The sequence below is a fragment of the Thermobia domestica genome, chromosome 11 (genome assembly GCF_964235325.1).
Source record: "Thermobia domestica chromosome 11, izTheDome1.hap1.1, whole genome shotgun sequence".
Taxonomy (NCBI): domain Eukaryota; kingdom Metazoa; phylum Arthropoda; class Insecta; order Zygentoma; family Lepismatidae; genus Thermobia; species Thermobia domestica.
In genome coordinates, this window is record NC_137464.1 from 58,365,053 (window position 1) to 58,388,192 (window position 23,140).

At 34.7% G+C, this 23,140-nt stretch overlaps 1 protein-coding gene across 1 annotated transcript in view; it reads right to left on the reverse strand.

Annotated features, from left to right (window-relative positions):
• The window catches only part of LOC145664089 (uncharacterized), a 42,915-nt gene that overhangs the window by 17,104 nt on the left and 2,671 nt on the right, over positions 1-23,140 (reverse strand). Inside the window, exons 2-3 of the mRNA XM_081730437.1 lie at positions 6,961-6,984; positions 626-828 (exon numbers count right to left, since the gene is read on the reverse strand). Of these exons, the coding sequence (XP_081586563.1) occupies positions 626-828; positions 6,961-6,984 (227 nt within the window). The remainder of the gene's footprint in view (positions 1-625; positions 829-6,960; positions 6,985-23,140) is intronic.

Sequence of the window (23,140 nt, forward strand, 5' to 3'; positions counted from 1 at the left end):
ACTTATCAATATTATCTCCCTCTACGTTCAACTTATAACTCAACACTGCGTTTACAATGTTGTAAAATCTTCGATCCTATTTTTTTTTCTATACAGAAAACTATGTTTACTCGTAACAAATTAGAAAATATTCATAAACTAATTTCATTGTAAATGTGATTCAGATTCTTTCTATAATTATCGATTCAATTTTACAATTTCAATCAGTCTTCCGGTGGTGACGGTGCTGGAATCACTTGAAGTATATCAATGTAGAATGATTCCCATGGTGGAAAGTTGGTAAACAGTTGAGTTGAGTTGATTTTGAGTTTAACGTCCCGCAGCATCGGGGCTATATGATACGTGGACCTACAGATTAAGTGGAATCCAAACCACATGAACTCCCGCCGGGAATCAAACCCGGGTCTCCTACACCGAAAGCGCGTATGCTAACCGTTTAGCCACGAATGAGCTCAGTTGGTAAACAGCATCAATACTATATTACTTGCTTTCGTTTATGCGTGAGTGATGAATTGTAGATGTATAATGAACATGTTTTAATACCAGAGATTTGTAGAATGAATCCACAAAACAATTAAATTTGGATATTTAAAAAAAATAGTTAGAAAAGCGGTAAGTTACTCACCCCAATTTGAATTCCACAAACATATCCTTTATCATCGAAGAGAACTGCAAACCTGTTATCATTGGGGAGAGTGACTGGATTTCCCAAATAATCTCCATTGTCTAGTGATCTGTTGTAAACTGTCCATTCACCAAGTGACTTTACATTATTCTTCGTACGTGGGATGCGGAAAAATCCACCGCTCCTTGATTCAGAATATTTTACTGAAAAATTAAATTGATGATTAAATTTACAGTACAGATATAAATGAAAATATAGTGTTTTAGATATGTTCAAGCTGATATACGAGTGTTGTTTGTTTAATTTCCATATTCTTTCTTTTCTTTTATGAAAAGTATTAGTTATAGCTAGGAATTATAATCGAAAGTACATGTAGCAGTATCTCATGATGATGCTACAGCGATATCATTCACCAGAATGTATCTAAGCAAAATCAACTACGAATCTCCGTGTAATATTGATTTAACTTTGCAGAACGGATACAGAGACATAAGAAATGCTTCAAGTAGCATTTAAAGATTCATCAATAAGTCGTGTAACGACTTTTCAGTGATTTGCTCATTTCCAAGCTGGAAGAATGTCCGAGAAGCATAATCCTCGTTGTCGAACACGTGAGTGAGCTGGAGTGAAGAGAACATGGCTCAGGTCAATGCAATTGTGACACAATGATTCAAATCCTTTCAGATCGTTTGATTGATTATCCGTGAGATTCCGGAAAGATGAACTTTTCCAACGATTTCTGCCTCCAAATCTTACACGAAGACCTACGGACATGGTGCCAATCGGCGAATTTCGTGCCCAAGGTTATAGAACACTCCTGTCCCATCAGGAGGAAACAGATGGAAATGATTCCAAACTTCTTGACAGTATCATTACAGAAAATTAATCATGAGTTAATTTGTACAAGATCGTAACCAACGTAATGTCGTCCTCATGACAGTCACATGGATTCCCGAGAAACAAAAGGACCAGACCAATCCAATCTCAGATGAAGCTGGTACTTACTTTGATTTTTCACATTCTCGGACCGGTGTATCACGAATTTGTTCCACATGGCCACATGTTCCACATGTTCCACATTTGTTCCACAACTCTTAATAAAGATGTTTACACGGCTGTGTCATAAGATTACGCAACTCCTCGTAAATAACCGTTCAATTAGTTATCTGGAAATTGAGTTGGCACCATGATAATGCTCCGAGTTACACTTCTAAAGTGGTATCAGACTCCTTGGCTAGAAACAATACACTAATCGCACAACATTCCTCATATTTATCTGAGATTTTCCCGTTTCCTACACTAAAATCTACTTTAAAAGAGAAATGATTTGACACCATCCTGAACATAAAGGATAACATGAAGATATAACAAAGCAGTCTTCCGAGAAATGCTTCTAGCAATGATAGCAATGTTGGAATCTCTTTGTAGATAGCATAGTTGTGAGATTTCATTTCATTTCGTTCGGACTTGGGATCGTCCTTGAGAGAAGATAAATCTTCAGACTTACCTAAAACTTAAAATAATCAATTTCTTCGTGTGGTACACATAAAAGAAATTGAGAGTAATATGGATGATTAGATTTGTTATTATTGCAGTGTATACATGTGTGGCTTTATACTATTTTACACATTTATTTTACTGTCACAATAAAAATGATATTAATAAACTTTTATATCCGTTTATTAGTATGATAAAACAGTTATTTATAAAAAGTACAGTATTAATAAATGAGTAGAAAATAAAGTATTTAGAACCGGAATGTAATATTTTCGTTCGATTATTTATGTAAAAACAAATTTAAGTGTAACATAATTTGCAAAACGATAAAGTATAATTATGAAAAATAGGTGGGTTCCTCTACTAATCACTGACTGCAATAGTGACTTTGAAGTTGGACCTTAAAAGAGATATTCAATAACGTGTAGTTAGTCGATTATGTAGTACGTGGTTCTCTTTGGTAACTCGCATTTCTGCTACGGACTGTTATAAACAAGGTCTGTATTTACCTCACCTGTGCAACTTATTGAAGTACGTAATAAATTGAACAAAAATTGATCTGATACGTTTGCTTTGCTCAATTTTAAGGTTTATGATCGATAAATAAATTGATTGATTGAGTATATTAATGGGGAAGTCAGTATCATGGCTATTTGTCTCAGTTTATGATAACAAAATTGCGTAGTTATTATTATTATTATTATTATTATTATTATTATTATTATTATTATTATTATTATTATTATTATTATTATTATTAGCACCACTAGCAGTAGTAGCAGTAATAGTGGATTTTAGGTTAGTGATAACTAAAGAGAGAGAAATTATGAAAAAAGAATATATGAAAATTAGAAGTTCAAGATATGAGAAAATGTAAAATTTTAATTATGTACTTCCTAAAATAAGAACTACATGATATTATATATCATATAACAATTATGTCGCTGTTTCATTTACCTTTTAAACACATATCAGGTGTAAGTTTACACCATTAACTATAGTTTACACCATTTGCATAAAAGAGTAGAAGTGACCTTTCATCATCGCTCAATTTATAGGCATAAACACGAAATTTGACAGTACACTTCTTTTGTTACAGAAGCAAGAGATAAGAAGGGATTATTTGAAATACGTACCCTTGAAGCCTAAGCTTTAAACTTTAAACTTTTTGATATAGAACCCGCATTTGCCTTATTCTTTTCGCCCGAAAAGTGGGTACTTGGTCAAATTTCAATAATAAAAGTTTACGATAAGCAATTGACCTTAATATACATTAAAAATATAGTAACATATGTACAGTTAGAATAAAACAAAGTGATACACGTCTCGCAATGCTCAACTGCCAATATTTCAGTTCCTCCAATTTTCTGTTAACATCATATAACTCCATTCCTTGTTAGATATAGTGAAGTAGATATTTTAAAGTTAAATATATTGGGGATAACAAGTTAATTCTACGCTTTCATTGTCTGCCTCTCTCATAAAATAAGGTCAGCTAAAGACGAAGAAACATCCTCCCGAGTCAGGAGAGATTCGTCTCATTCCCAACTGAATAGACTTCACGATTCATTGATTCTAGTACTGTAGGTAGTGTCTCAGTCCTTATCTGACATAGGTAAGGCTTGTGTTGTAGCTCCTACCTGGAAAAAAGAGGTTTATGGATCGTGGATTCTGTTGGGTTTTGGTAATACTCTAAGATTCTGTACCTTGCAATGTCGGAACTGCTCTGTGGCTATTCCCCGTTGTGGCAATTCTCTGTTGCTGAATTTCATGGCTATTCCTCATAAGAAGAATGTCGTCGTGGCCTTTTCCCTAAATAACTGCTCAAGGGATTTTGTTCAAGGCACAAAATCAGTTATATTGAATGGAATAAATACACTTTCTAACAAAAAGTATTAATCATTACTGCATTTAAATATTTAATAATTAATGGAACTATAATTATGGTTTGACGTTACATTACTCGAGTAACTTATAAATATGTAAGTTGTGACTATGTTGCATTGCATTCTCTAACCTTGGTAATTAACTATGGGCATCATGTAGAGTTGTTTTGACGTATGTATAGCGTCATACTAAAGGTCTGACTACTGCAGGAAACATATGTTAATCGTACTCTTTAGTATAACATTAATAACACGTCAGACCGACTCTAAATAAGGCCCTATAGTTTTTCTGTGATACAATTAGATATGGTTTACTGTTTTAGTACTAACAACATCGTATTTAAAAAATGTTGTTCTCAGCTTTTCAATAATAATTAATGCCTAATTCTTCTTTGCTAATAATGTATTGACTTGAATTACCATAATTTGAGCAATTAACACAAGGTCACCCATTTAGGTCAGAGTTGTGCACGGGTATGAGAAAATTTAGGAATTTTTTTTGTCAGATCTGGCTTGAAACGTACATACATTTTACATGAATTAAAATTATATAAAGTACCAATAGAACACTTATCATGCGTAAATCAATGCAAAAATCATGGACATCGAAATGAAACTCTCTGAAAGATGGTAAAAAGCATCATTATAGAATTTTCGCAATCACAGAAGAAATAAAGAAAAAAGAAATGTAGAACATAAAGCAAATGAGACATTTCCGATCATACTCCACACAAGCAATGATTCTATTTCCTTTAACATGCTGCTCGGCGTTTATTTGACAGATTACAAATCACAAATTAGAAATTATAAGAAAATGTTACTTTTCTCAAATCTCAAATATATCTAAAATATTTACTTTTTAATCTAAATTATTATTATTATTATTATTATTATTATTATTATTATTATTATTATTATTATTATTATTATTATTATTATTATTATTATTATTATTATTATTATTATTATGGAGTATCGCTTGGTTTTAGTTGAAGGTTAAGAAAAGTAAATTCAAACAATATCTCATTTTGTTTGCTTTTGCTATTTTTGTAACTGATTTAGATAGAGACACGAATTCCTCCACCTTTATGTTCTGACTAATGGTTTTATGGGAATCACTACGAGTAGAGAATCATTAGAGCTAAAACCACAACGGGTAAACTTCACAAAGGGCAGAAGACATGCAACGGTCAGAACGCCTTCGGGTACCGAAAGCGACTATGGTCTTGCTTTCAAATACCACTAGCAACACTGGTAATGTTGGGAGAATTACACTCGCCAGGGGAGGGAGTTTCCTCTACCAGTAAGCATAACTGAGTTATGGATTTCATTTCACCACTATTGATCTGGTAAGAAAGGAACAAAGTCTTGTGGATGAGGAGGATAAGTGCTTTTAATCTTGAAGGTGATGTAGGGTTACTGGGTTCAACAAAATAACAGATCCAATTTAGACATAGGATACACACAAAACATGAATAAATATTAATATTTTTACTAAATATGAACATTGTCAAAATATTGCGAAATATAAAAATTTGAAACATCCTATTTTGATCCGATCTGTCATTAAACATTACGATTCTTCTCATTGCCCTACATGACATGGTTTAAAATATGAAATTTCATATTTTGCCTCTTTCTAGTGATAACAAGTTTGCAACGGTAATGTTTTATAAAACAAAAGAAAGTAGATATTGAATATCCATTGTTTTGATGATAGGCTTATCCTTAATTTATCAGAAATAAATTAATGATCTAAGGATAAGTGCCTAGATTAATACTCCATATCCTGTTTATTATTATTAAATAAGACGTAGAATTATAACATTACATATCTTTGAAAAGTTGTCGACTATCTGATAGTAATGATGAACATATCTCTATTGGTGAATTTCCAATAATTCTGTTGTTTGTAGGTTGTTATTAAATTTGTCACATCAGTAAATTTTAAATCTTTCCTGGTATTATCATCGTTGATAGACGATGCATTTTAAAAGAAACAAAGATTGTGATCTTCTGCAGGAGTTGAATTTTAAAAGGATATATTGAAAATGAAATACGTAAGATATTTAATTTTGAAACACCTTCGTTGCTTCCAAATACTATAACATTTGATTCATCATTTCAAATAACTTGTTAGAAGTCAGCATATTTGTAGAAAAGAATTCCAAAACAAACATATCACGATAAATAATCTAACTAAGTATTGAGAAACGATCTTACTAAGTGGTGTAAGCAGAAGTTTGTCATAGGAGGGTTCGAAAGTTACGAAGTTCATATAATTTCACATGTTTGTATACAGGGCTGGATCCAGAATTTTATGACGGGTGAGTGCACCAATAACTACCAGTACATGTGAATTAAATTTGAATTTTGTAATGCCTACGGACACCTGTGGTGTGGACGAGGAATTGCTCAGTGTCTGGTCTCGGGAATCAAACTCACGACTTTTTAAATTAAACGCTTTTTAAACGCTTTACTAACTGAGGCACGCCTGCTTTGTATCGGTATAATTTTCAGTATATAATTAGCTCGCTGCTTTAAGTTAGGAATTTCTTTAATCATAGACACTTAGAATATGATAAATACTTGTAACTTACAGAATCCTTATGAAAGTGTTGCTATTTTTACTGTTAGCTTCTCATTTTTGATAGTATATATTTACAACGAAGTGGGGTGCACGTACACCGGTGCACCCCTCCTAAATCCAATCGTGTTTGTATACATATTTCAATATACTTATTCAGAAGGGTATAAGACCCAAACCCCCTTCTTCTTCCGTACGTCACTGCCTATTTTCATCTAAATATTTCATGTAAAAGAGATTATAATCCTGATAATTTGTTAGTCTTGGAGATGTGTAGCACGCCTGAGTGTTTCGATACGCCGTATACGCCATAACCACCATATTCTTTCTATGTAATATGAGGGGAAAAAAATATTAATACTTACCTCTCAAATCATTCCATCGGGGCTCTGAAATTAAAAAAAAAAAGTGAATAAAATTAATAGATATACGTTACAAGAATTCGATTCATATCAGTAAATACAGCTAACAATTCTTCTATACACTTACTGGAAATCGTAAGAAGGAATTAAAACAACAGGCAAAGCCACGTGTACATGACGTGAAAGAGTTTGGTTTCTAAGACGTGATATTTTCTCAATAATGACACCAAAAGTGGTAGTGAATTTTTACCAGTTCCGGTTTTAGCAGAGGTAGTTAGAGTGACGATGGAATATATTTTTGGTATGATTAATTGATTACAGAAAATCACGTCTCACTATCTGTTATCTTTTTTACTTTCTAGTGATCAACGTTGAAAACGAAAATGGTTCATTTCTTGGAGGTGAATATCTCCAAGAAAGTACCAAAGAAGATTCCTAACTTGTGACTTTTGAATATACCAAAAAACTATTGTTTGGAACATATCCAACTAACTTGGAAGAACTAACTTTTGGAATATATCCATAGAAGGTACGTAACTTTTGACTCTCTATATCTTAGTCAAGCTTAATAGTAATTCATAAGTAGTTCCTGGGATTTCTTGTCTCCCGTACGGACTGATACGCGGGCAGTCAGCTCAAATACTGTATATAAAGGAGTTTCGGTAAACCAAACTCATTAATCCCTTTCTGCATGATTTTTTTCTTTTAGCGAAACAAAATAATCAGCATGGAAAATCCTAATATGGCAACTTGAAAAATTAATTAAAACTTGAATTTTAGATTTTTCACTTAATTCCGACGAGAAATAAGTAAGTGCCATATATGACACAACTCACAAAGAACGTGCTAGATGACACCAAAATCTCTTATTCATACACGTCAATATTTCACACAGCATACAAAACAGTCATTTGATGCCTTTGATAAATCACAAAAAAGTTAAAGTGAAAAAAGGTTATGTGCCATATATGGCACGGCATGCGGTAAGGGGTTAAAGAAAAGAAAATCTTAAAATGCAGAAATTAGACCCTTTAGATTAATTTAGACTTAACGATTTGTAAAAATGATTACGGAATAATTGAGTGAATTATAAATGTACAAAGAAGAGAGAAACCTGATCAAACCCAGTATAGTAGAAACTTGCTATATCGTGCTTCAGAACATAGCAAAATTCGTAGTACTGAGATAGAAGCAAGTCTAGTTGAACTTCCAACTTCTATGCGTGCAGTCTAGTTTGGTTTTCAATGTCTTTAGCATCCAAAATTGTTGTATGTACGTAATAAGAATTTACTGTCATATCAGCTTAACCCTGGAATCCGGTCGCTGTGCTGTTTCTAACTTTTCTAATTCTTATCACCATTATGTGGTATGCCTTAAAGAAATGCTCTGATCTAGTTTATCGAACTAAATTAATTATTATTTTTCTCTCCAATATTGAACCATGATACCGCGTCAACACCGAAAGATGTTAGTGTTTCTACAAGTAATAGAACTAGCGACCTCGCACACCGAAGTGAACGTGCTATCAATCTGGCTAAGCAGGGACTACGTATTTTTTTTAAAGTATATATTTGAACATCCACTTATGTTTTAATAATATAATTATTTGCCGACGTCTAATATAAGGTTAACAATAGATCTTTTGGGAAGTAATGTATTGAATATGATTCGACAATTCTTGTTTTTATGATAAATGCTAGAAAACAACGTAACATTATGCATATACGCAATATATATATATATATATATATATATATGTGTGTGTGTGTGTGTATGTATGTATGTATGTATGTATGTATGTGTGTGTGTTTTAAATGAAATAGGGTTTCTATTCTTATTATTTAAAATAACAATAGATATTGTTACGTAACACGACCTTGAATCAAGAGCTGATTTCTTCATTTATCTCTATGAATCATGTATTCTTACGTAAGTGAACCATTGCAATGTCTTTTTCCTTTCTTTCTCTCTTTCCTTCTTCCTGAATTATATTTTAATCTTTTCCCATTCAAAAATGTGAGTGACAAAGCAAATAAAAACTTGCAGTTTTAACATTTTTATTCGTCATAATTTTGTTTATCTTGAATAGTGTCCTTCGTAACCCGTCAAATTATTATTCTGGAATAGTGTACTATCTTGCACGAAACCATAGGGCATTACGAAAGAGCAACAAAAATAATTGGAATATTTCGAAATGTATGTACTTACTACCAGATGTATAAAATTATGTTCTTATGATTGTAATCATTCCAGGGGGCATAGGTCAACTCCACTGTGAGTAAAAGATAAGAAAAATCGAAAAAGGAAAAAGTTCTTGGAAATAGATTACTTTTAATCTAAAATGGTATTTTTTTCCAATAGCCCTATCTGTTTGGACTCCACAATAGTAAGACGCCCTACGTTGAATTAGAAAGCAACGTTACCAGTGCACCAAGCTTAGAGTGACTCGAAAAAAGTGAATATTCGAATATTAAATTCTAATACTGTGGGAAAATACCTTATTCGCATACAAATAAAGGGGAAAATATTTAATAAAATCCCATATTTTATCATCAGTTCACACAAAGGGCCTAAAATTTCAAAAGATGGCCAAAAACACGAATTATGCTTTAACACTCAAATTTTGAAGATTGAATTTCCGACTTCTAATACCATGAACTTACTCTATCTTTACTTATTATTGGTACATTTAAAAAAAATACAGCGGTAATTTTTTTTTAATCAATGTCAACTGGAGAGACCGTCGAGTCATTCACAACATGTACAAATGACAAAGAGTAAAGTTGCTCCTGAACTAAAGAGAAACCAACAGTGGAGATTGGGCGAGGAGACAGATAAGGATGCGGTATGAAATCCTGTTTGTTATTCAAAGTTTACAGTTAATGCTTAATGAGCGAAGCACTAACGGAAGTTGGAAATTTCAAAATTCGGGTACAGGTCATCAGCACGGTGAGATATGTAGATGACACGGTTATTATAGATAGACCCGAGGGAGGACTACAGGAAATGTAGAACAGAATAGCTGACACTGGGAAACAATATGTAATGGAAATCAACATTGAAAAGGCGAAAGTCATGAGAATATCCCGTGGAAACACGCCCTTAAGGGTCTGAATAGAACAAAGAGAGATTGAAGAGATCGATCATTTCAAATACCCTGGAAGTATTTTGACAAGGGACGCTTACTGTATGATAGATATCAGATCAAGAATTATTGTAGCCAAAGAAGAATTCAACAAGATAACAACACTCTTAACTAGCAGAATTAATAGTAGACTAAGGAAGAAGTAGGTCAAGTGTTATTAATAGAGTATTGAATTGAATGGTTCAGAACTTGGACTTTACAGAAATTAGAGAAGAGATATTTAGAGAGCTTCGAAATGTGGTGCTGAAGGAAGATGGAGGAGACAAAATAGACAGAGAGAGTAACAAAGATATTTCAAAACGGAAAGGAGAGAAGAAAATACTTTTAGCTAGCATCTTTCGTAGAAAGGCTAACTAGATTGGGCACAGTTTGCGAGGAAATTGACTTTTCCAACCGCTATAGAGGGTAAGATGGAAGGAAAACGACGAATTGGAAGAAGAGAAACACAATTTTTGATTGATTATTCGAAAAATAGAACAAAATACTGGGAGTTAAAAGAGGAAACTGAAGATTGAGAAACTCTGAAGAAATATTTCCTGACCAAAAGAAAAAAATGATTAGTCCCAGCACCTGCCAAACGGCAGCATTCATAATATAATAATAATAATAATAATAATAATAATAATAATAATAATAATAATAATAATAATAATAATAATAATAATAATAATAATAATAATATTAATATTAATAATAATAATAATGCAGTTTCAAGAGTTACACGATGGATCAGTGGTAGAATGCTTATCTCTGATACGAGGGTTCTCTAGTTCTTTCGGCAACACAAACCGAACAGACGGTAGACAATATTCGTGTTCGTTAGTTTCGCGGAGTTCTCCTATATTCTCAATCTACCATTTTTAAAATAATATTTAGTTTCATTAATCAGCCATCTCCTTTAGAATAAATGACATAATCATGGGACGTGAAACTAGAAATTTCATTTATAATGAGTTTTGACTAACATGGAACATCCGTAAAGTGTTGCATGCCGATTTCAACGAAATTTTGCAGGTAGATACTAGACACAAAATAAAGTGACCAGTATTTTTTCCTTTCTGCGGAAAAACGGTTTGAAGGGGCCTAAGCTCCTCCCGAAGTATTTTCAAAAAAGCTTGAAATCTCCAAATGAGCAATCTGCAGAAAAAGGCGTATACACATACTAGATAGAAAATTAAGGAATACGGGATTTTACAGACGAAATCAGTAAAATCAAATCATTAAATTCCTATTTCATTTCAAAGAGAAAAACAGAAGACTTTGTCATGTAAATAAATGGGTTAAAACACAATTATGGCGTAGATGGTTAACATGCTTAAAAAAGGAAAAAAATATAGGGCGCATCATAGATAAGTTCAAAGTTGATAAGCTTGCTGGATTGGGGGTTTAGTGTCTCTTTCAGCAGCGAGGCTACGTGACGTGTATCTACAGCATCTTGCGTGGTAACTTTGCCACTTTATATTTTTAAAAAGTCAGATTTTAGGAAGTGTAACCTGGAGGAGGGAAGTGTAACCGCCAAAATCACTGGTTTATTATAGCACTTCTTCTGGAAAAAAATTGAACCTGGTTGTTCTAATGCGCGACTTACAGACGGAGAAGCCATTCGAAACAAAGTGTGAAAATGGGCAACATATATATCTGGAAGTTCTACGTTCCTGTTGATATTTCAAATAATATATAATTGTAACTCGAATTGTGAAGTATATATTGGTCTTCAGTTATCGAAGATTTAGTGTTTTCAAGAAATGTGGTTATTCATTTTTTGTGTAATTAAAAGTGTCCATTACTTAGAAGTGCAGTATAATTTCCGTAAGTGAGGTGAATGCAGTCTGGTATAATTATTATTTTAGGCGAATATGGAAGTTGCTATTGTATGAGTAGTATCTCAGCATTTCATATACGTTGTGTAAATATATACAGTAAAAACTCGTTAATTCGCACGCAAGGCACTCCGAACGGCCTTCAGTCGTCGTTTGTACATACGTACTGTACGTTTAGATTTTCATGTCACAACAATGCAACCGTAAACAAATATACACAAAGCTATCGGGATTAGTCAGGTCAGTCCATTTTAAAGAGTGTACAGTATGTAGTAGAGTACGTACTGTATTTGCGCACTCATGCATGCGTTGCCAAGAAGTCGTCGAAAAGGAAACATGTTACTCTAACTTTAAAAGACAAGTACAAGATTATTAAGGGACTGGGCAATGAAGAGGTTTAACAAAACCGACAACGTTTGTCATTAAAAGAAAGAGAGAGAAGATAATCTTTTACTGTTCTCGTACGAAATGCGGTCCGGGGAAGCGGCACACTTTGAGAACGGCTGAAAATGTGGATGTTGAACAAGCACTTTACACATGGATAGTGCAGCAGAGAGCCAAAAATAACATGCTAATTGGCGACATTATCGCAGAAAAGGCTACATTTTTCTACAGAGAAATGATGGGCAGTGATAACTACTGTCAGTAAATTTATGTACCTATTTTAAGCTTGTTTCGAGTGATTCTTTTAACGTTCTTTAGTAATCCGAACGCTTTGATAATCCGAACTGCTCGACCATACAAATATTAGGATTAACGAGGTTAAACTGTATATATGTTGGATTTACGCATTATTAGAAGTCTATTTGGATAAAAATGTTCTTTCAGTTAAGAATTGTAAAATTATTCGTGGAAATTTTTCTTGCTTTTAGAAATAGTACATTTAACTGTTTTTGATATTAACTTTGCATTGCCTGATTGGTTAATTGAAGTAACCCACAACACACTTTGTGATTTTTGTTCAGACTAAGTTCTCATTTCTCATAGTTTTCCTAATTTATTGTTATAAAATATTAAATATATATATAAAGGGTGTTTCAAAACAACACCGACAACGTTTGGGAGGTGATTCCTGATACCAAAATAAAACAAAAAAGTATAGATCAAGCTGGCTGCACAAATGCTTCCTTTCGGAGTTATAAATTGCCGAAAATATGAAAAAGTGAACTTTAAAGGTCCATAGCTCGAAAACTATGGGACTTACCGTAATCAGGTAAAGACTTTACTTAGGAACTATCATGTGGCCTATCTAAATATCCATGTTTCAGAATCCTGCGGTATTCACGCAACCATTTTTATAGAGATAGCTGGTGAGTACTTCAAATTATATGTTCGTAGCCAAACTCCATCTAAAAAATTGTTGCGTGAATAGCGCAGGATTCTGAAACTTGTATAAGTCCCATAGTTTAGAAGCTATGGACCTTTAAACTTCATTTTTTTGTTTTCGGCAGCCTGTAACTCCGAAAGGAAGCATTTGCGCACCCAGATTGATATATACTTTTGTCTTATTTTGGTGTCAGGAATCACCTCCCAAACGTTATCGGCGTTGTTTTGAAAATCCTATGTGAAATCTTTCATTGACGGAGTTATAGATTACCTGATAATTAATGGTAATATAGAAATATTTCTGCCAGACTAGCGTCGTAAGTTCGTAGAACTAAGGTTCTTTGGGTCTTTCTTAATTAGTTATTGTATTTTTGCTTTATATATATATATATGTATGTATATATAAGAATTAATTCGCAATATCTTTTTCCGTTTGGGGTCTAATGTTTAGGCTCTTAATATTCATTACTTGTTCTGGTGTAATCAACCAGCGGCCTATGACGGAGTTTATTAACAGCACAGCACGTTGCAAGCTTAACGTGGTATCTGAATTACATGAGCTTTCGTCGGGAATTGGAACCCGGGCCTTCCGTGCCAAAAATGCATATACTAACTTCCTTGGTATATAGTAATTAGTAAATATCTTGAAGTCTCTTGAAGTGATAAACAGTGGGATTATTATATCCTTTCTCTTAAATGTGTCGTTTTAGCTCTGCAAATGGGCAGATAAAGCTAAGTTATCGCAGATAAACTCTAATATCTGGCATAATGGTTTCTAATTCCCGAAAATCCGCTTAAGATCACAAAAACTCTACTTTCGTGTTAATTATAACAGCGAATAAAGTTATTTTGCTCTTAAATTTCAAGCTTGTACTTCTCTCCGACAATGTAACTATCTTGACAGTAGTATAAAATTGTTTGTTGTGTATATGATTACGCCATCCGCTTTTCTTATCAGAGACCCAAATTCGATTCCAAGTAGATCATTTAGTTCCGATTTCTTGTTGAACTGTTTTGGTGAAACAAGACGTGATGAAACTGTATGAAGTGACAGCTTTTCCAGTAACTCAGAGGTAAAAGTGCGGGGGAACGCGGGGATACGCCGTACCCTCCTCCAGAAAATTGTACGGCGTCGCTTCAGTTCCCCAAAAAATTACAATGGTCAAAGATAGGCAGGAGGACGGCGTGACTTTATGCCGCTAAGTACCGCCTCCCTACCTTCGAATCCATTTTACCCCTGCAGCAACTCACATATGACCACTGTAGCTTGAATTTCTAGACTTCTGATCTCTGTATGAAACCATTTGACTTCCAGTTTTCGGTCACATTAAACCCCTTTCCCCATTAGAATACGCATTTGAACCAAAGTGAAACGACAAACATCCATGTCGGCTCATGTGCTAAACGTGTTAAAAAAAAAATCATTTCAAATGATTCTCATGTTTTCTCGAAATGATGAGACTGACAACCTAGAAGCCATTTTTATATACTGACAAGGGACCTTTTTCTGGTGTTACACGAAATGTGGAACTTGACTATGGTCAATTGATTTGTGTTAGTGACCACGAAAATCTATAGTCGGGAAAAAACCCCAATCACAACCGTTTCGTACTTATAGGGAGCAGAGTTGGCGTGGGTCAATGAAAACTTGACTCACGACCCACTGACCCACCACCCACAGTGACCCACTCTGACCCACGACCCACTGTGACCCACCACCCACCATGACCCACTCTGACCATCATCCACCTTGACCCACCTGATCCACCGTGACCCACCACCCACCACCCATGAACCTTTCTCATCCACTGTGACCTACTCTGACTCACCAAAATCCATCGTCATCAACTCTGAACACGATCCACGGCCTCTTCTGTACTGACTAAAGAGTTTACACTTGTAATAAAACAAGACTGTGAAATTGTCACTAATCGGAGTTTGAATTTCTAGTCAATCGCTCAAGCACCACTCTGTTACAATAACGGTGGATCTGACCTTTACGATATAATATGGTAAAGTGTTTTTCAGTGAGGAAATTGAAACAGTCCGAGGTGAGGGGAAATTAGTGTGTGCCTAAAATACTGTATACTTGTACTAAGAGAGTATTCTTGCAAATATTAATTTCTGAACGCATTCCAAAAGAAACTTCTATTCGCAGGAAAATACCCCTGTACAATATGGAAAAGGTTATGATTTCTCAGTTCACAGTATTTTTCTCACAAAAGACTTGAAAAATCAGTTTTTCATAGTGTATAAAGGTGATCGGGTACCCTATGTGAGAGCATCTCCATAAAGTATGCTCATAATTGTAATTTGTGTAATCACTAAAACACAACGTTAAATTTAAGTTACAAATATGCATAATTGCAATTACTATGAATATTTATTCAAAGTAGTTTACTTAAAGCAAAGAAGAGACTTACTAAAAATTAGGTACAAAATTAAATAACACAAATAAGCCATTAGTAATATAAGTATACATTTTCCATAAATCGTAATTTGCCACCTTAAAACAAATCTGAAATCGGGTTTATTTCCTGTTGGTAACTTTTTCGTTGTAAATCATCCGCAGCGGAATGATGTCCATCCTTCAGCCAAGCAATAACTAGCTCGTCTACTTTGAGCTTGTCTACCGGTGAACATTAACATTGATGAACAACAAGTTAGACAATGTTTGAGCACTTACAAGGGAATGAAGGGAGAATTGATATCGAGTTGGAACGTTGTGCATACATCAATCGAAAGCACTAATGATGTTGATTAAGAATCTGTAATAAAAAGTTTCCACATAAATGTATTGAAGGAGTTATGTCGATTTGGCACTTTTCACAGTTTTCGCACTTTTTCATATTATTTCAATTCCAATAGCTACCAAACTCATACAAACGACTAATTCACGCACTAGAAATCGTCTGGAAATGTTTTCGTTACGCATATTTGAGAAAACATAACGTTTGGAGCATAACAGAATCAAATGTATTAATTGACATAGATGTGCAGTAATGATATTTCAGCACATACTCAGGGTTATCAACAAGAAAATGGTTCAAGCAAAAAATGTCTTTGTACCAAGAGCAACGGATTCTCACAAGTTTCTCACAATGCTTAGAGTTGGCGACACCAAACCTGAAACCAAATTTGCTTGGCGAATCAAAAGCAGGATATTCACCAGTCTTATAACCAGCTTTAATAAATGCATATTGATACAACCCAATGTATCTTGGCTAACTCATCTGATTGTGTAGAATCGAAGCAAATATAATGCGCTGGTCTCTTTGAAATATTTTATACCCGTCAAGTTCGAGTTTCACATAGTGTTCAAGTTTCTTCAAATAATGTTTCCAAACACCAAACCCATAAACGTCTAACGGCTGACAGAATCGCGTACAATTTTTCGGCATATTCTCAACCTTCACCATTGCGCCATTTGGCAAACACGCGGCAATTCGCGTGTGGTCTGTAAACGGACCCCAATGGTCAAGTAGAACGATATTTTCTGCGTTCGGTGAAATCGCTGCAGACAGCAAGTCTTTAACAAACTTGTCGCGGCCGTCACTTGTCATGATGCCACTTTTCGAGACATCAAGCACTAGATTTTCGGGTTTGATCATTGTTTCCCACACCCTTGGCCCAAATTTTCCGCTAGACTCTTGGAGTGTTACCATCACTTTGTCATGAACAACTCCGCTCATCGCGACTATTGGCAACATAGTGAAAGAGTGGGTTGTAGCATTTGTTGACTGCACAACTTTTTCAACTCTATCTTGCCCTTTGAACGCCAGAGTGCGATTTCCTGTCATTTCATATTGAACACCACTCTGATCGGCGTTCAAAACGTTTGCGGCAGCGATGCGTTTTTCATTGATTGTGTTGCTGATGCGGGTCGCAAATTTGTCAGCTTCCGTTTTCAAAAGCTCCTGATCTTCGAAGCAGGGCTTCGTCACGCGACTCGTGATTCCACGGGCTTTTTTTAAGCTGCTGTACCCACCAAGACGAAGCCTCGAACGAATGAGCGAAATCAAGTTTGGCTGCATTTTTCATCGCCCAGATATGTATGTCGTCGTCGTGAATTGGATGCCCAGCCGCAGCAGTTGCGTTGAAATCGGCAAACGTGTCGTCAATTCTCTATTCCCACCAGATGCGAATTGCCTTTTCCACGCACGAATGACAGGCTAGTCTGGTGCCCAAGAGTTTTTCTTACGGATGGCAGTGATTTTTCTGCATTTGCCTCGCGGTGTCCATACACAATCAAGAACCATCCTCATCTCGTCGTCTGTGTATTTCCGAGTGTCTAAATTTTTCGGACGACCTGCTTATGTCGATGGTTCATAATCACGGTCTTCATCCAAAATCGAACAGCTCCTTCGTGATGTATGTAAATGTGCCACTGGTGCATCACCGTCAATCACGCGAAAGTCTGTCAAAACCAAAGTTTCTGAAATGACATTGCCTTTTTCACAGCCTTCAATAATCATGTCACTAATGGCGGATGCGAAGTCAATTTCACTTGACGTTTGTTCAACAGATTTGATCCGATTCCGCTGGACATAGTCGCTGACTTGTTCAGTTACAATTGTCAAGACGTTGGCAATATTCATTTGCGGCATTTTGCACCTTGACGTAACAAATGAACAACATTTGAGTACACATCAAAACAAGCACCTTCTTACCTCAGCGAGAGCACACTGACAACTGTTCGCGTGTGTTTACAGTCCGAAGCTAGGCATGGGAGAATCGAAGTTGTTGCGCACTTTACCGCATAGATGGCAGTACCACACAGGGACTTTATTATGCGTGCAATGTGGCTTATGATGCTTTCTCACTATGCATTTCACATAGATGATTAGCTTTAGAAGGTAGCAAGCTCTGTGAGTTGAGTTCATCGTTTTGTTTTTACCTACTTAATTAATTTCAAAACAACAAAATCTCGCAAAATGTGAAAAGTGACAAATCGACATAACTCCTTCAATACATTTATGTGGAAACTTTTTATTACAGATTCTTAATCAGCATCATTAATGCTTTCGATTGATGTATGCACAACGTTGTAACTCGATATCAATTCTCCCTTGTTAGTCTATTTTTAATATCAGTCATCTGTAAATTCATAAGGGGAAATCCCGGTTCGCATTCTGTCGTGCAAATTGATAATACTTCTATCCGACGTAGAAACTTCTGCATCTCCTCATCGACAATCTGCTTGTTAGACTTAAGTCTGATAACGATTTTTCTTGGTCAGTTTTGAAATACTCAGCAAGAAGTATCATCTCTCTATCACCATACAACACCTTTTCCATATCGACCATGACAGTTGGCAATGTCGACTCATGGAGAACAGAAACTTCATCTACCACGCCTTCGATAGGGAATCTTGTGAATAAATTATCAATTAAAGCCTGATAAACTGATGATTTCTTATTTGTTTATAAATTTAATTTTTGTAATTACACATGAAGGTTTGATGCCATTACCAAGTTCCCTCCCCCGTCTAGAAAGCGAAAGGGAACGAGGTTCCTGGAAAGTGTTCAGAGGTAAATAGAATTTCCCTCCTTCTTCCCCTTCAATTACCACACTGATGTTTGCCATCTGCCAAATTACGATGAATTTCAATTAAATTATCATAGTATATTTCCTTGTTGAATTATCGATACTTTTCAGTGGAAAAAATGATGAAATTTGAAAGTTCCAAATCAAGGTAAGTAGACCAACGTAAAGGGGAAAAAGTGTAAAATTTTCCATATAATTATGCGTAGAATCCAAACTTAAAATTTCCGTGTAATTAAGATTACAGTACAAATTTTATGCCTATTTTTCTCACAACTTTATGGGTTGATTGTCCTGTGCTGTAAGCGCTCCATATAATAAGCATAAGCTTCAGCAATTATTATAGTAGAAAGCAATGGATATATGAAGTGAAGCACTGTATTTTTTGTTCCTGATTTATTTTCTTAAATAACATCGATCATTTTTACAAACCAACTCACTACCAATTTTCCATATATAGAAAGTGCCTCCCCCCCATAAAGGAGAATTTAAAAAAATGCTAGGACACATTCTGTTTATTTTCAATACACTGAATTTCAGATCCGTAAGTTTAACGGCGTGCGAGATACTATTTTTTTTTCGCAACAATTTGGGTCCTCACTACCTCCTTAGGATATTATGCATTATAATGAAAGCAATATAACATCCCAGTTTGGATTAAGGCCTAACAATTTACCAAAAGTAATTTCATTTGACTTTGCAATTTGACCGTGATGATCAGGCACACATAGTTACATTCAATTTTTTATATAATAATTTATATATTACACTTATTCAAAAATGTATTTTTTCCAGTAGTTAGCTCCCCTAAAAACTCACAAGTCTCGAAGGCCAAGTAGTAGTATAAGTCCTATTGCTATTATTACAATTAAAAATATCAATATCCAAATATACTCACCTCAGGTAAGTAAACAGAAACAAATGGAAAAGGAAGGGAAATGAAGGTCTTGAAAGTAAAATGAAGACAAATTTACCGGTCTTCAGAAGATACTGTCTACAATGCAGTGAGCAGAGTGGGTCGGTAGATCATACTGAGTCCGTGGGTCGCAGTGGGTCATGGAGGGTGGTGGGTCGCATTGGGTCACGGTGGGTGGTGGGTCACAGTGGGTCACATGCTGTTGACCCACGACCCACTGACCCAGTTGGAAAACTTGACCCACTGACCCACCGACGCACTCTTAAACTTGTCTTTAATTATTTTAAATGAAAATTCTTAATTCCAAATTTCATGTCTCTAATCTTAAGAGACTTTGATATATGGTGATCTTATTTTAACAATTGCAGCTTCAACCTTTTCCTCTTCCCGTGTTTTTCTTACCTTGTAAAGGAATTTTTTTTAAAAATGATAAAAAATAATGTTTAATTATTTTAATTAGAAATTGAAAATACGAAATATTATGTTTCTAAGCTTAAAGGATTTCGAGATATGTCCATCCTATTATAACAATTATAAGCCTACCCTTTTTTTTTAAAAAATTCCGGTCTATTTATTCAACCTTTGAGACATTGAGAGATCTCAAAGTATCATCGCCTCTATTCATCGAATTTCGAAAAAAGAAAATAATTTTAGTTGTAAGTTACGTCACTGTCAAATTTCAAGTTTCTAGCTTAAGCACTCTGACTTGGGTATTGATCAGTGAGTAACTTATTTACTCAGGATTTCTTCTTCTATGTCTAGAAATGATCTAATATATCATAGAAAATAGCATTACTCATAAAAGCTAAGACCATATTCTTGCCTTTACATGGATATAAACAAATAGAGAGTGGAAAATATTGCACAAAGTAACATCGTTCTGTGAACGGAAAAAGAGGACTAATTTTGAAAATAAACTAAATAAAATTCGCAAAAATAATTAATCTCTAACAATAAAAACTATAAATGAGACACATATCAATTGATAAAAGTGCTCCTTCGTGGCTAAGCGGTTAGTGTACGCGCCTTTGGTGTGTGAGACCCGGGTTCGATTCCCAGCGGGAGCTTATGTGATTTGGATTCCACGTTAATCAGTAGGTCGACGTCTGATATAGCCTCGCTCCTGAACAGAACGTTAAACTCAAAATCAATTCAACTCAATCAATTGATTTAACTCATTGTCCTGAACAAAATGATATGAGTTAGAGTGTAAATTCTCATGAACAGTTTGGAGAATGTAAAGGAAACTACTTCTGGTTTATTAATTTATTTTATTTTTTCTCGTAAATCTAGAAATTGCCACGTATTAAGATGAAACTCATATTAAGTATACTCTAATTAAAGTATGCTCTAATTAAGTTCTTTATTGTGATACTAGCAAGGAAATAATATGCATTATATATAATGAGTAGAGCAACCCAAAAGCATAAAAAGCATAATAGCAATTTACACATATGGTTGGTACCTTGAACATGGTTGTGGTTATCTAAGAGTCCAAAAGAAACTAATTTTAAAAGCATAATTTTAGAAAAAGCAAGCATAAAGCATAATTTAAAACATATAGCATAATCTTGGAAATTCTATTTAACTGCAAGTTTAACATGTACTATATTAATATATTTTTTTTAAAAATATTTACAGTGCAAAATCATTGAGAACATAACAATGCAACACTGAAAAGCTTATTTTTATTTCTGTAAATTTTTCGGTGTAATCCTTTGGTGTGGAGCAAAAAAAAAAAAATCCACCAACAACGAATAGTACACAAAAACTCCACACTATATTATTATATGTACCTCTCGAACTTGAGCACTTTCTGTACTTTTTATGCACCTTTCTGTATATATGCACCTCTAAGGTGCACACAAGTGAAAAAAACTGATTCGAGCAAAGCGTATCTCTTTACAGTGCATCAAATAGAAAGTTCATTTAATATGAAAGAAATTGCTTCATAAAATATTAATAAATAGATCAAGATATTTAGATTATTTAATGTAGAGTAAATATTCTACATTATGCACGATTAATGTAAAACAATGATTGAAATTAACAATAAAGCATAATAAAACATAATTTGGAAAAAATAAAGCATAATTAAATAAAAAATAAAGCAAAATGTGGGTTGCTCTAATAATGAGATATAGCTTACAATTATGGTTAACTACTAAACTTTAATTTTTGTTTAAATATAACATTGCTCAAACCAATAGATCATATCGAATTAAACAAAAATACACGCTTGATGATAAACTCCTATGTGTAGGTTTCCAGATAGCTGGTAAAAATAATTTGTTATTACATTTAAAATTACGTTGTTCGTTCTCCATCTTTTGTTGTCGATATATTTTATTCTGCTATCATATGAAAGTTAAACCGAGCCAAGTTGAGCCTGTCCGTGGCCGAAGTCCTCCATCAAATGTTGCAAGCATCATTTGTTATATGATGCACTACTTGCTATAACATTTTCTTCAGCTTTAGCTAGTAGTCCGAGAAATAAAATGCTACGTAGTTGAACCTGTCTCTAAACATAGCTAAATTTATTCCTTGGATTCTGGGCTATTTGCCGAGTAAATTTGATACAGATTGGCCAGTAGTAACTGAGAAACAAAGTATCAATACACAACACACACACACATTATATATATTTTGTACATGTATTGGTTTGCCGGTACGTGTTCCGTCTTCGAGTATTTCGTCTCCGTTCTTTAAACTTGTTAAACTAGCGTTGCACTGTCCACGTAGTCACGATACCCTCACCAAAGGTCTGGCATATCTTCCGACCCGCTTCAGCGGCGTTTTACCTCAGTTTGAACTTGTACAGCATACACGTCCGTATGACGCTCTGTGGAAGTCCCATGTTCACTCTGTCCTTACGCAAGTTCACGGTGTAACTGAACTGTCAAAATCAGGTAGTATGTTGGATATATCCACACCAAGAACTGGCCGTCGCCTTTTCTCCATTCGCATTCAACTCACGCTGTGAGGGTCAATGGAACACAGACCTCCACAAAAAGAGACATAACTTTCTTGGTTACCTTTATAATTTTAATATGGATTCAGAATTCAAAGACTAATTGGCATCTTGACCTTCGACCCTCTTTTCAAACCGAAAGAAAGGCTGCGGTGGCTCAGCGATGGAGCATTCAGCTCTGATGCATGGGATTATTGGTTCAATCTCAGCTCGTGTCAAGGGATCTATGTAGTGAATAAAATCATTTACATGGACTTCCTATTTCCTCTCACTTTCTTCATTCCATGATTTCATTTATTCACATAATCGTCGTCTCCTTTAGCTTACACGGCATAATCATGGGGCGTAAAACTGAAAGTTTTATCTCATTTTCCATTTCAAACTGGTTCTAATAAAATATAAGATTTCGGTTTTGACATTGATCGCCGTAGTGAAGAATAAACGATAATACATAGAAAGAA